The sequence below is a fragment of the Hyaena hyaena genome, unplaced genomic scaffold (genome assembly GCF_003009895.1).
Source record: "Hyaena hyaena isolate Hyena2069 unplaced genomic scaffold, ASM300989v1 scaffold_598, whole genome shotgun sequence".
NCBI lineage: Eukaryota > Metazoa > Chordata > Mammalia > Carnivora > Hyaenidae > Hyaena > Hyaena hyaena.
The window spans coordinates 404,024-418,842 of NW_024081233.1; the positions used below are offsets into that span (position 1 = coordinate 404,024).

Consider the following 14,819-nt stretch of genomic DNA (forward strand, 5'->3'; position numbering starts at 1 on the left):
TTCTGGAAAACAGTATATGGTACAAAAGAACCTAAACTTTGGAACTGGACAGATCCTGGCTCAAATCTCACCTATTTATCAGTTGTATGACCATGGCCCTCTAAGACTCAGGTGCTTTACTTAGAAGACAGGGAAGTCATCTCCCTCCAAAGGATGTTTTGAGGATTCATGCAGCCACGTGAAGAACAGAGGTCTCAATAAAAGTTGTTTTTATGCCTTGATTTTTTATTTTTTATTTTAAATTCCAGTATAGTTAGAGAGTTACATTATGTGCCTTGCTCTTTTTAATGAATTAGATAAATCTGCCAAGCAGTTAACATCATATGAGCACATAAGAGTTGGCTTGAGCAAGATGGCAACATCGTAAGGAGCAGAGGCCTGAGTTCTAACTAACACAGAGGCCAGAGTAAACATAGAGAGACCTTCTCCAACTATCCAACGGACAATTAGAACATATTATCACAGGGGAGCCTGGGTGGCTCAGTCGGTTGAGCGTCTGACTTCGGCTCAGGTCATGATCTCGCAGTTCGTGGGTTTGAGCCCCGCGTTGGGCTCTGTGCTGACTGCCAGCTCAGAGCCTGGAGCCTGTTTCAGAGTCTGTATCTCCCTCTGTCTCTGACCCTCCCCTTCTCACGCTGTCTCTGTCTCTCTCAGAAATAAGTAAAAAATTGGGCACCTGAGTGGCTCAGTCGGTTAAGAAATAAATAATTTAAAAAATTTTAAAAAGAACATATTAACATATGGTTCAAAGGGTTGCAAGGGTCTAGTGCAATAACAGAGTTCAGCCACTTTCAATAGCCTTGTTTCTGTAGAAAATCGTATTTTCTGATCAAAGGCGCTGCTACTCAATGTATTAGGTATTACTTTTGATGGCCTATAATATTTAAGCAGTTAATCCTTATTTAAAGGTTAATCCTTATTTTTTTCTATTAGAAAGGAGAATCAGAAATAAGGCAAAACAGAAGAGACTACATTAAAATATTATATAATGGTTGGGGTGCCTCAGTCAGTTAAACATCTGACTTCAGCTCAGGTCATGGTCTCGTGGTTCCATGAATTTGAGCCCCACATCAGGCTCTCTGCTGCCAGCATGGAACCTGCTCTAGATCCTCTGTCTCCCTCTCTCTGCCCTTCCTTTGCTCACATGTGTGCATACTCTTTGCCCTGTCTCTCTCTCTCAAAAAAAAAAAAAAACATAAAAAAAATTTTTAATATTACATAAGTATTTAAAATGCATTTTTATCCTTAACGTTAAACATGTATATCATATGTTATGAAATGTAGTTTCCTATCAAACAAATTAACAAGATCCTAATGTGAAAAGAATTCCTGGCTTAGAAAAAGTTAAGGAAATCATATGAACTTCCCCATTCTGGCTTTCTACTCCCCAAATTATCTTGAGTGTCTTCTCCCAGCCAGACATTAAAGTCTAAATGTAATTTATTTGTAGCTTCATTTGTATTGGCTCACACTTCAGCACTGAAGGCAATTTTCTATGGCTTAGTGTTCTACTCCAGCTCTTTGGAGTCACGTGGCAATCAACAGAATTAATAAAGAGAATGTCGACAACTAAGGTAAGAAAAAAACTGTGGTGACAGAATTTTAAAGGATTAGAATATCAATGATTTAGGGGTTTTTTTCCAGGTTATTTTATCTTCTGAAGCAAAGGAAAGTTAATGTGGTACCAAAATATTTTTTAGTCTCCTTATTTCTCCATGGGTGTCAAAATACCAGCCATACAATTTTTTTATTTGTTCTTTAACCAATTCTTTTTAGGAAGCTTAATCTATAATGTGCTTAGGAAGGCAATTCTATAAAAAATATTCAAATTACCTTTATATCAACAAGTGGATACATTTCGGCAAATATTTCATAGACAAGCATACTGTAAATTGCAACATTTTCTGGACAGACTGTAAGTTATTTCATCAGTCCCTTTCTCCTTTTCCAGATCCACTCAATTCACTGACGTTTTACAGAAGCAATAGCCAAAAAACATATAAAAAGATTCAGCCTACTTTGTAATTTTTAATGCAAATTAAAGCCTACCAATTCGGCAAAATACATACAAAGAAAGATCCAATACTGACAAGAATCCACTAACATGCTTCCTGGAAAACAATTTGGCAATATTATTCTCGAATCATTCTTGAAGATGTCTAGACCTTCTGATTAGTAATTTCTAGTATTCAAACCTAAAAATTAATCAGTAATTACAAGACATAAATACAGTGATATTTACCAAAGTGTTATTAATTAGTGAAAACTTCGAAAGAACCTAAATTACCAACAACATGGGAATGTGGATAAAATGAGAATGTTCAATAAATAATAGCACATCTAATTGACGAAATACTGTATGGACATTAAAAATTATACTTTTGAGTTGTAGAAAGATGCTCCTTATAAAATACGATTTTTTAAAAGGCAGACTATAAAATGTTATACACATGGCATACAATTTTTGTAAAACTTAAATAGATATGCATACAGGAATTACAGAAAATAATATAGAAAATATTTACACTGGGGCACCTGGGTGGCTTAGTTGGTTAAGCGGCCAACTTCAGCTCAGGACATGATATCACAGTTTGTGAGTTTAAGCCCCACTTCGGGCTCTGTGCTGACAGCTCGGAGCCTGGAGCCCGCTTCAGATTCTGTGTCTCCCTCTCTCTCTGCCGCTCCATCACTTGCACTCTCTATCTCTCAAAAATTGAATAAACGTTAAAAATTTTTGAAAAAAGAAAAAACATTTGCATTGTCAGTCTTGAAGGGGAAGATAAAAATAATTTTATTTTGTATTTATGACTATTATTTTTTATTTTAGAGAGGGGGAGAGAGCATGTGCAAGCTGGGGAGAGAGGTAGAAAGGAGGAGAGAGAGAGAGAGAGAGAGAGAGAGAGAGAGAGAGAGAGAGAGAGAATTTTAAGCAGGCTCCATGTTCAGCACAGAGCCCAACAGGGGGCTCCATCCTATGGCCCTAGGATCATGACTTGAGCCAAAATCAAGAGTTGGACGCTCAACTAACTGACCCACCCAGGCGCCCCTGAAAAGTAACTTTTATATTCTTTCCAATGCCCTTTTAGCATTTACTTTATCATACCATCCTTCTTTACTATGCTTTTGTTTCCCCCACTAAATCATAAGCTCCATGACAGGAATTTGTTTCTTTTGTTCACTGTCCCCAGATAGTGCCTGACACAAAGGAGTCATTTTGATAAATATTTGTTAATAAATACTACACACACACACACACACACACCTATAAAAAGCATTTTTGATATTATTTTTCTTTAATATGTATTTATTTTGAGAGAGAGAGAAAGAGAGAGCGGGGGAGGGGCAGAAATAGAGAGGAAGAGAGAGAATCCCAAGCAGGCTCCACACTGACAGTGGAGAGTCACAAACCGTGAGATTATGACCTGAGCTGACATCAAGAGTTGAAGGCTTAACCAACTGAGCCGCCCAGGCACCCCGCATTTACAAATTTCCTACTATAGAATTATTAACCTAATTTTAACCTTCAAGAGTAGCAGTTCAGTTTAACCTCTTACTTTATCATCAATCATCTTGTATCCTGCAGGAAGATAAGTGATGAGGTTGAGAGTCATGACCCTCAACTGGAATCGGGGGTTTTGGCAAGATATCCAGCTGAAATGTCAATTAGTAATTACCTGAATATCAGTCATATGTGCATACATGAACCACAGTGAAACTCCAAACCTTCTCTCCCAGCACCCACCTGAGGGCCACAGGTATTTTTTCATCTATGTTGGCCCATCTAGGTTACAGCCATCACCTACTGATGAATGAATGGAGATACTGCCTCTCCCTTGATCTCAGACATCAATTTGAGAATATTTATTATTCTTATTGTTCTTTTTTTTTTTAATGTTTTATTTATTTCTAGGAGAGAGAGAGAGAGAGAGAGAGACAGTGTGAGCAGGGGAGGGTCAGAGAGAGAGGGAGTCACAGGCTGAAACAGGCTCCAGTCTCTGAGCTGGCAGTCAGCACAGGGCCCAATGCGGGGCTCAAACCCACGAACCGCGAGATCATGACCTAAGCGAAAGTCGGACGCTTAATCGACTAAGCCACCCAGGCGCCCCTATTCTTATTGTTCTATTATTATGGTTAACAATATTAATTAAATAAAAGAAATTTCTAAATAAAATAAAGATCTTTCAGTCTAAGAAACATATGACTAGCTTGTAATCAATTGGCAATGTCATCTAGAATTCAGATGGGAATTATTCATTCTGAAGACTCCAAACAGATGTCAAAAAACAAATATTTTTTCCACTGGCGAGCCCCCGGTCTTACTCAGAACATATTTATTCTTAATTTACTTAAAAATTTAACAACAATGATTATTCAAAGGAGAAATCTGTCATCAAATATAAGTGCCAATTATATTCCAGACAGTTTTTAGGTGTCAGAGTTAAGCAAGAAAGTTACATTCTAGTGGGAGAATATAGACAATAATCATGGAAACAAAGAAATTATTAGGTAAATTCAGATAAGAGCACATTGTGTAATAGGATAGCACTGTATATGTGGAAGGGGGGTGAGCATCATCAGTGATTAGTTAAATGTTCTGAGAATTTATAATCTGAATGATGAGGAAGCAGGAATACACAGATCTGGGAGATCATACTAGGCAGAGGAAATATTAAGTACAAAGGCTCTGAGGCTGAAAAGCATTCAATCTATTTTTAAGAAAACAAGGCCATGTAGCAGGAGCCTAGAAAGCAAGGGAAAGAGAGAAAGGAGCTGAGGTAGACAAGATTAGGTCCTGTAGAGTACTGTAGGTGTGTTAAAGGATTGGATTTTATTCTGGGTGTGATGGGATCACATGAGTATAAGCAAGGAACTGTTAAGATATGATTATGAACAAATAATAAAGAATATCGAGAGGCAAAAGAAAAAATATAAATCAGATACAGTCTCAAGTCTGAAGTAACTTAGGAAAAGGACCAATGTTCCTATATCATGATCACAGACTCTGAAGGTGTCAATGCATTACATCCTGAACAACTAATTTTTGTCATAACAAGAAGGATTTGCCAAGAAAACATAAAGAAAAAAAGACCACCATACATTTATAATAGCACTTTAAATATTTTATAAACTGTAAAATAGATATCATCTAAACATATGCTTTTTAGAACAGCAGGGAGAGTATAATATTACAGTGTTATCTAAATAATTCACCTTATGCTACAAGAAATACAAAGTCTTAAAGTGCCTTTACAATAATAACCATATAAAAGCCCAGTTTCTCTTCCTCACTATCTGCATTGCAATAATCAATCCTGATATAAAATGGATTCAAAAAGTATGTATTTAAATCTACGCTCGACCAAACAAAGCCAGTTCTTTAGGTGTCATTAAATCCATCCCAATCTCCTCTGCACTATTTAGGCTGTAGTCTTGCTTTCTAAGCTCTCTCCCCAGCTCCTCACTCTTGGCCTCACTGGGTTCAGAAAAGCAGCAGGCATTGTAAATGTACATCTTTTCCCATGTGTAATTAGAAATTATGTATAAAGTGAACCTTGGCATTATGTGAATAAAACAGATTTCTTTAAAATGTATCTGTGTGCTTCATCTACAAAGGATTACTTTTTTTTTTTTTTTTAATATTTTTATTTATTTCTAGGGGAGAGAGAGAGACAGCGTGAGCAGGAGTCAGAGAGAGAGGGAGACACAGACTCCGAAATAGGCTCCAGGCTCTGAGCTGGTAGTCAGCACAGAGCCCGACGCGGGGCTCGAACCCACAAACCGCGAGATCATGACCCAAGTGAAAGTCGGACGCTTAACCGACTAAGCCACCCATGCACCCCACAAAGGATTACTTTTTAATTGGAAACCTGAATCTCTCAGATTTTCTCACACTAGGATACTAAATGTGATCACCATCATTTCAGGTGGTGATGACCAAATCTCTCCATTTTAAGTACATTTTTCCTTTTCTAATTAATAAGTAATCTATGAGACAATATGAATATTCTGGTCTCCACAAATTCTTTCACTCTGTGTGTTTTTTGCTTTTATTTTAGTTACATGTGGTCCTTGAATAACACATCTGAAATGGATGGGTCCACTTACATGCAGATTTTTGTCAACACAGTACAATACTATAAACGTGTTTTCTTTATGATGTTCTTAATAACATTTTGTTTTTTCTTAAATTATTATAATAATACAGTATAAAATACTTATAATATACAAAATACATTAATTGACTTGGTTATTGGTAAGGCTTCTAGTCAACAGCAAGCTATCAGTAGTTAAGTTCTGGGGACCTAAAAGTTATATTCAAATTTTTGACTACGCATCACCCCTAACTGCTTCATTGTTCAAGGGTCAAATGTATACCTTTTTAATTATAAAGTAATAGTGTGCTCATGAGAAGCTTCAAATTTAAAGAACTATAAAAACTCCTCTCTTGCCCCACCCCAGATGCTGTGTCACATTTCCACACAAGTCAGCTCTTTTAATTGATTCCTGTGCATCCTTCTGGAAATTTCCAACACATACACATTTATATATTTCTCTTTTTCTTTTTACCACAAATAGAATCACATTATCTATGTTGTCTTGCAACTTCATTTTTTATCCTTTATCCTGGTCTTCTTTCTTATTACTACATATAGTAATCTATATAGATTCATCTCTTCCTTTTTAATGGCTATAGAGAATTCTACTTACCATTATTTATTTAACTAGTTTAACTAGTTTCTTAAATAAATATTACTACAGTTTTCACTTATCGTTTTATGATATCAAACAATGCTACCATAAATACCATTGCATCTAACTTTGCATGCTTTATGTGAATAACATTTGGAAGAAGATAAAATTGCCAGAAACATAACTCTTGGGTCCAAATATATTTCTTTTCTTTTAATAGGTATTGCCAAAGTTTCTTTCAAAATTGCATCAACAGCAATGCTGTTTCTTCATCCCTTCTTCATTATTAATAATAAACATTAGCAAATTCCTTAATCTTTGCCAATATGAGAAGTCAAAGAAAAATAGCAGCTCATTAATATTTTAATTTTTATTTTTGCAATCAAGAAGCATCTTGTCATGAATACACTGGACATTTGAAATCTTTCCTCTATGAGTTGCTTATTTAAGGTCTCTGTCCTTTTTTTCTATTATGTATTCCTAATGAAGAACAATATTCAATATTTTAAGCCATGTGTTTGAAGAAATGTACAATAAGCTTCATTATAAAAGTCATAAAATATCATTTTAGTTGGTAATCTGTACCTAAGAAACACCCCCTCAAACAAAGCTATAGTTCCTGGAAGTATATATTTAGTTTTACTATGTTTAATACACCTTTAACTATTTGGCTTTTAGAATGAGAATACTTTCGTAAATGTGCTAGAGAATTTCCTGTATTAAAATCTCAATTCTTACTTAAAAATTCAAATTTCTAATATGCAAGTAGTAGGAAACAATCAAAAATTAAGAAGTCAGCATATTGGTCTTTAGGTAACATTTTATAATGACAAATTTCATCTGCAGTTTTTTATTTAGTGCTAAACCCAGAAGGCATTTCTAAGAACAGGGAAACCAAAAATCTAAATTAAATCTGCCTGGAGAAAGCACTGTACATCTATCTTTCACTATTATGTGACCTACTCTCTTTCTACTTTAAAAATCAATTTTGCCTAGCCCTGGAGTAAACACTCATGTGTTGGAGTGTGATAAGAACTTGCCTGATCAATGTAAAAAGCCGTGCCTGCGCGGATCTCTCGTCGCTGTTTGAGATCAGTTTCAGTGGTGTCCCTTGATAGGGCGATGTATTCAACTTCCCGTTTGGTCAGCTCCTGTAGAGCAGAGAGTGAAATTGTTCCAAAATTAAACCAAATTCCCAACATATGCTTGGGAGCCAGTTATTTGATAATGCCACTGCCCCAGAGAAAAACATTTTAAATGAAATTGTGAGTCTTAGCTCTGAGAAAAATGCAAAACACTGAGCATTAATCAAAACGTGTACGTACCTCTCCTCAGAGCTCTATTTTATTGAACCCAATAGTTTACTACTTAATAATTAGTACTTCTTTAGCAATTATAATCAGAATCAGGTCTTATAAATCTCAATGTCTTCTATAGAATTCTTTTCACATATCACGAGTAATAACTTGCCAACTTGGTTTTGTTTTGTTTTTTGTTTTTTGGTTTTTGGTTTTTTTTTTACAAATGATAGCCATTTTAGTAAGTAATGGTCACCTTATTTTAAAAGGGTGATCTAAATTATTTAAGTCCATTAACCAGTGTTTACCAACTGTCTGTGATACATTAGGTCCCACTTTACCAAGTGTGAAAATAAGGTAAATACCAATAGTCAGGTCAACAGAAGAGAGAAGGAAGACATACATAGATAGCTATTCATGAAGGAAAAGATGAAGAAGGATGAAAGCATGAGGAGAAGGAGAGGGAAAAAAGAATTCTTTCATATAAAACAAACACTTTTGATTTGAAGGAGAAATCATCCAGAATCCATTTCTTTTAGAATAATTTATCCATCCCTAATGCCATTTTTCCCTGCATGTGACAACCATGTATAAAAGGTCTAACATTTTCCTGGGTTTTACAACATTGAATTAAAAACAATGATGTTCTCCATTTGAGTAAGGCATGCAGTATGTTCTCATTAAACAGGGAGAACAAATTAAATTACTGAGGTATAAGGGAAAAAAGTGAATGATCATGCCATTAATGGTAAAAGAGCATTTTTCACACAACAGGATATTTTTCTCTGCCATATCATGTTAATAAAAACATGTCATAGTTGTCATTTTTTTATAAAATATGCCTGCTCCCATGCACCATAAATTTAAGCATGTATGGAAAGTAGAAAACATTTCAAATAGAAAAAACACACATCATAGTGGTGAAGATGTGTTGATACCAAACGATGTTTTTCTAAGTAAGAATGCATTGTCTCCAAAAGCACCATCGTGGACTAAAGACCCAATTTCTCTTTTGGGCAGATACCTCCTTCTTGTTTCTTAACATATCGCTGGTGCCTTCATGTCTGTTTCACTGACTGGCTGAATGTGATCACTGAAAAACCCTGTCAAAATTGGCTGACAAAGTGATTCCTCTTATTGTTAAACTGCACCCTACTGACACCCTGAACTGCCACACCGAGGATATTATTATCCTCAGTCCTGACAGCCTCCTGCGTTCTTCCTCAGACAAGACAAACACCAACGTCTCCTCAGCTGCTGCTTCCCAGGAATGGTATCAGCAAGTTCACAAACGGTACCAGGAGCAGCAGATGGAGGAGGTAGCAGTGGTCCGTGGGTTTTTTTGTTTTTTTTTTTTTGAGCTATCTATAAAACTCCTTCTATATAAATTAAATATAAAGTAAACATAGCTATCAAATTATGCCCCCAAATGTCTGCCTGTAAAGACTTTAACTACTCTGGATATTACTAAGCATAGGATCTCACATCTAAGGGCAACAGTACCCACTGCAGAGTTCGCAAGGCAGCTTAGCTAGTGAGTGTTCTTATGTGTATTTCTACATCCCAAAGCTGCCTCAGCTCTGTTTCACGATTTAAAGTTTGTTGCTGTTTTCTTTTTTTAAAGATACAGGTTTCACACTTAGAGACTTATATTGCATTTTTGAACCAACAAGACACCTCTAATATCCTAGTCCTTCTCATTCCACATTCCTAACAAGCTTCAGAATCTTGCCAGAAACAAAATCAAAGTGAGATATTGTAGCCTTTAAAATGAACCACGTAGAATGGATTCTCGGTAGCTGACTCTGCACTCTTAGACAAGCCACTTTTGCCTTGTCTACCAATAAAATGAGGATAATACTACCTCATAAACTCACTCTAGAAACAAGTAAAAGATATGAAAGGTATGGGCTAGAAAGAGTTAAGTTTTGATTTGTCCATTGTGTTTTTATCATCCTCACCCTACATGATTTTGGAAATACCAAAATAAATTCATTACTGAAATAAAAGAGTACATGAAGCATATTTCAAATAGGACAGAAATCAATTCTTCAATATCAAGTAACACAAGGAAGCTTAGAGCGAAGTTCTCCCCTTCATCCTAAAAAATATCTTAGACAGAACAACTTCATCTGATGGCAATCTTCCTCCCATCAATACAGCACTGCCTATTAATGCAGGCAAACTGGGGGGGGGGGGGGAAGTCTTATACAATTTTTTTAATTTGGGTTGAGATTTTACTATTTCAACTCACTTCACAACTGTATTCAAAAACTACAAACATGTAAGAGGATAACAGGTCAGAAAGAAGATCTGAAGTCTAGCTCTATCATTTACTAGCTGGAAAAAGCTTGAGTGAGTTACTTAATAAACTCTATATAAAGTCTATATATAGTCTGCTCTATATAAAGGAAAGTAATGTGTATATATATAAGAGATATTTTACAAACTGCAGGCTCCCTTAGAAGACCATATAACATCAAAAATTCAAGAGAATTATTTGGCTTTTTAAAATGTGGATTTTAAATACTAAGGGTTGGTGGGGAGATGGGGGAGAGGAGAAAATGGGTGATGGGCATTGAGGAGGGCACTTGTTGGGATGAGCACTGGGTGTTGTATGTAAGCGATGAACCACAGGAATCTACCCCAAAAAACAAGAGCACACTTTATACATGGTATATTAGCTAATTTGACAATAAATTATATTTTTTTAAAAATAAATAAAATTTAAAAAGATAAAAAAGAATATTTCCTGAGTAATATAAATATATAATATGAAATAATATAATAATGCAATATAACATAAATTATATAATATAATATAAAACTAAGTTTTGTTTTGTAACCTTATAGTTGCTGATTCTATCTGCTACTCATTGGCTGAATTTGTATTTCTTCTTTTTACCAGAAGTTGAGAACTTTCTAGTTATAGCAAAAATTTGCTAAAAAAAGCTACCAACAATAAATATATTATTTGCTTCCCAAATAACTTTATTCCAAACTCCTTATTAAACAAAGCATCCTTCAACATTAAAATTTTTTTCAGGTAATGCATAATCTTGATTTTTTTGTAAATTCTTAATCTTAATTTATGTTAAAACACAGTTAATCAAAGTTAAGACCTTAGGAATCCATAAGAATTGATTGCTTACCAGGTACTGCATAGCAATAGAGCGTCGAAGAGGCCCAGGAGGTCCTATTAGAAAGACATCTTGCCCCAAAAGATCCTTCTGCATTATCCATCTTAGATGCTGAATAACAGATTGAGCCAGAGAGTCTGAAACTTCAAGCAGGAAAAAAAAAGATGAAATGAAATGCAATCAGACTACTACTTATAAACCTCTAAGCAATCAATGCATATAGTGTACTATATTTTAAAAAGTGTACCTATCTATCTATCTATCTATATACATGAACAACACACATATTCATTGATTCATCCACCTGGTGAATTCTCACACTGCTTTACAATAAAAACCATTGTTATCAATATTAAAACAGGACAAAGTTTATGATATCACAAAGAATCACATAATCTCACACTTACTACTTATTTTGAGAGAGTGTGAGAGAGCATGAGCAGGTGAGGGTAAGAAAGAGAGAGAGAGAGAGAGAGAGAGAGAGAGAGAGAATCCCAGGCAGGCTCCACACTTGCAGCATGGAGCCTGATGCAGGGCTCAAACCCATGAACTGGGAGATCACAACATGAGTAAAAATCAAGAGTCAAATGCTTAACTGACTAAGCCACCCAGTCAGTGGCTCTAATACCTCTAAATGTGCCTCTAATACCACATTTAAAAGCTTGTAAGAACATTTGAATGATCATATTTAAGTGTCACTAAAGAAAATCAAGTGATTTTCAAGGGTGATATAAGGAATTAGAATCATTATCACAATTCTATAGCCCAATGCTTTTGTTCTAAAAGGGGACATGAATAAATCATCCCAGACAATGATTATCACAGTCTTGAAAATTTTAAGAAAACTATATTACAACATAAGTTGGCAATGGATTGTAAGATCTCCCAAACTTCACAGTTAGAAGGTTCGAAGATTTAAATGTGCAACTGCTATGAATAGAAGACTACTTCATTCAATGCCCTTCTAGGTCTACTATTAAATTGCCTGTCAATCTGCTCATCTGCCGAAGCATTATATAAATGTTTGAATTAACACAAGTAATTTGTGTTTGCTCATTTGTAAATCACTCAGGGACCCAGAATGTGCATTCCTAGGTATATAAGAGAAGCTCTTGCCCTTGTACATTGGCAGACATACAGAATACTCATGGAGTATTATTCAAAACAAAGCTGAATACAGCAAAGAAAAATACAACTTGTTCATTCTTTAAAAAATAAAAATACAATTGGGGACTGGAAGTAGGTAAAATACCCACGAAGGAATATTACATAACAACAGAAACAAAATGAACTACCACTGCTTCCAACAATATGTTTAACTCTTAAAAGATATAGTATTAAGTGAAAAAATTAAGTCACAGAATAAATCCCATATGTTATTTTGATAATGCTTAGTAAACTAGCAAATTGAATTCATTAGAAATACAGACATTTCATATGTAATGAAACAGTGCTTGAAAGGCAAAAATTCAAGAGAATGATAAATTCAGAATAATGGATACTTAAGTATGGAATCAAAGGTTCTCATGGATAGCTTCAATGACTTTCGGTAACATTCTAATTCCTATACAGGATGTGGGTTACAGTGTATGCTTTATTATTGTGCTGCATTTTACACACACACACACACACACACACACATACACACACCCCCTAAAAGTCCTTTATATGTATTGAATATATTCCATACCTTTTACACTTTGTTTAATCTCCCAGTGAGGCCATGAAAGAATTCAAACTAAGAACACTTGCCAAGGCTAAAGCCATGCTTCCCCTACCACCTTTAACGGCACAATATTACAAGGGTAGTATCTCCCTAACCCATCCCACCAAAGCTAACACTGAAAAAAATAAAGATGAATTTCTGATTTTCTTTGTCAGGGTGAGATGATCAAGAACAAGGTTTGGGGCAGCCTGGTTGGTTTATCATGTCACTAGGATCACACCAAAGCATCTCATAATTTCCCCAGACCAAGTGCCTCTGTGTCTAAAAATCAAAAGATTCATCACCTAATCAGAGGTGCCTGGTTTCTCTCCTGTCCTCTATAAATCCTCTACAACATGCAGAGGGAGCACATCAGCCCCAAGGGGTAAAATCTGAGGTTAAAGAGGGGTTGAAAGAATTCGTAGATATTACAAGGGTCTGTTGTCCACTAAGGGTATACCATGCATAAAAGATACACAGTATCTCTGTGGTACTGACATTTCATGAGATTGGGGAAAGACAATTGGAGGAGGGTAATGTCTTTAGGAGAGCAATAATGAAAAACAGATTGAGAAACATTGCTCTAAGACCTAGACCTCTGAGAATCTATCAAGGAGTTTGATGATGCTTTGGAAGCAATTCACCCAAGATTGGACATTCAACTTCATTTATAACTATCAAGCATCTATTTAACTATTTCCTTTCCTACTTCAGGCGTAAATCCATCTTGGTGATATACGGTCTACTCTTTCTTATTTCAAGATGAGTCAGTCTGCTTGCTGTTTAAGGATGACACAAGATAAAAGAAAGTTAAGAAGCTCTAACTTCAGGGGCGCCTGGGTGGCTCAGTCAGTTGAGAGTCTGACTTCGGCTCAGGTCATGATCTCACGGTTCGTGGGTTCGAGCTCCATGTTGGGCTCTGTGCTGACAGCTAGCTCAGAGCCTGGAGCCTGTTTCATATTCTATGTCTCCCTCTCTCTCTGACCTTCCCCTGCTCATGCCGTTTCTCTCTCTCTCTCAGAAATAAATAAAACATTAAAAAAAAAAAAAAGCTCTAACTTCTCTATCATAAAATTACACAATGCTCCCTATCCTGCAGATCTAATATCTCTTCTTACACTGATATCAAATACATAATTAAAAACATAAACTCTCTGGGCTTTCTTTCTTTATATTTTTACAGATCTTCACTTACTTTGGCCACAGGCCTTCTCTACACTTCAATGTCACTCCTTTGTATTCAGCTTTGGCAATGTGCCTAACCTTCCATTACCTGGACTTGACTATTTAGAATACGACATTTCCAAAGTTCTAGAAGGTAAAGCCAAGTTGGTCTCTTCAGCTTCCTCCCACTTCTATTATTTATAACTATTTGTAACTATTCATAATTACAGAGTCCCCATTTATTTCTATATAGCTCCATTCCATTTTGAAAGCCTTGACCTTGGAACTATATGCATTTGCAAGACTTTTTTAAAGTTGAAGGCACCAGTTCCTAATCAAATATGAGGTCTGCCCCTCACAAGTTGTCAGTGTCAATAAAGTGCTGAGGTTTAGGAATAATATATATATATATATTTTAGCAAACTCAAGAAGAATCAATTAATACCTGTATTTACAGAGCAGTTTGTATATCACATACTTTCTTAGGTAGGAGAGAAAGGCATAGAGTTATTTAAAGCAGGAATTCTGGGAACTGAGTATAATCCCAAGTATGCTCATAGACGTGTCTTCTACTCAGCATGATTCTAATGTGTTGAGAGTCACTGGCCTAAGGCACATCTGACAATTCTCAGCAATCCTTTCCTTTACTCTTGCCACTCCATAGTTGTTCTCAGCCAGTGGCAATACTGCCACCACGCTATGCCACCATGCGATGCCTGCCAGAAGTCACTTGGAAATGTCTGGGGGTACTTAGGAAGTTGTTGCAAAGCCTTGGGGGCTGAGGGATAATTTGGTGCACTACTGACCTTTTGTGATTCTAAA

At 35.9% G+C, this 14,819-nt stretch overlaps 1 protein-coding gene across 4 annotated transcripts in view; it reads right to left on the minus strand.

Annotated features, from left to right (window-relative positions):
• Positions 1 to 14,819, minus strand: part of VWA8 (von Willebrand factor A domain containing 8) — a 349,620-nt gene that overhangs the window by 302,036 nt on the left and 32,765 nt on the right. For all 4 annotated transcript variants that reach the window (XR_005532644.1, XM_039257082.1, XM_039257083.1 and 1 more), the window contains exons 3-4: positions 11,141 to 11,271; positions 7,731 to 7,841 (exon numbers count right to left, since the gene is read on the minus strand). Coding sequence is in view for 3 of the 4 variants with exons in the window: in XM_039257082.1 (XP_039113013.1) it covers positions 7,731 to 7,841; positions 11,141 to 11,271 (242 nt within the window). In the remaining variant the exon portion in view is untranslated. The remainder of the gene's footprint in view (positions 1 to 7,730; positions 7,842 to 11,140; positions 11,272 to 14,819) is intronic.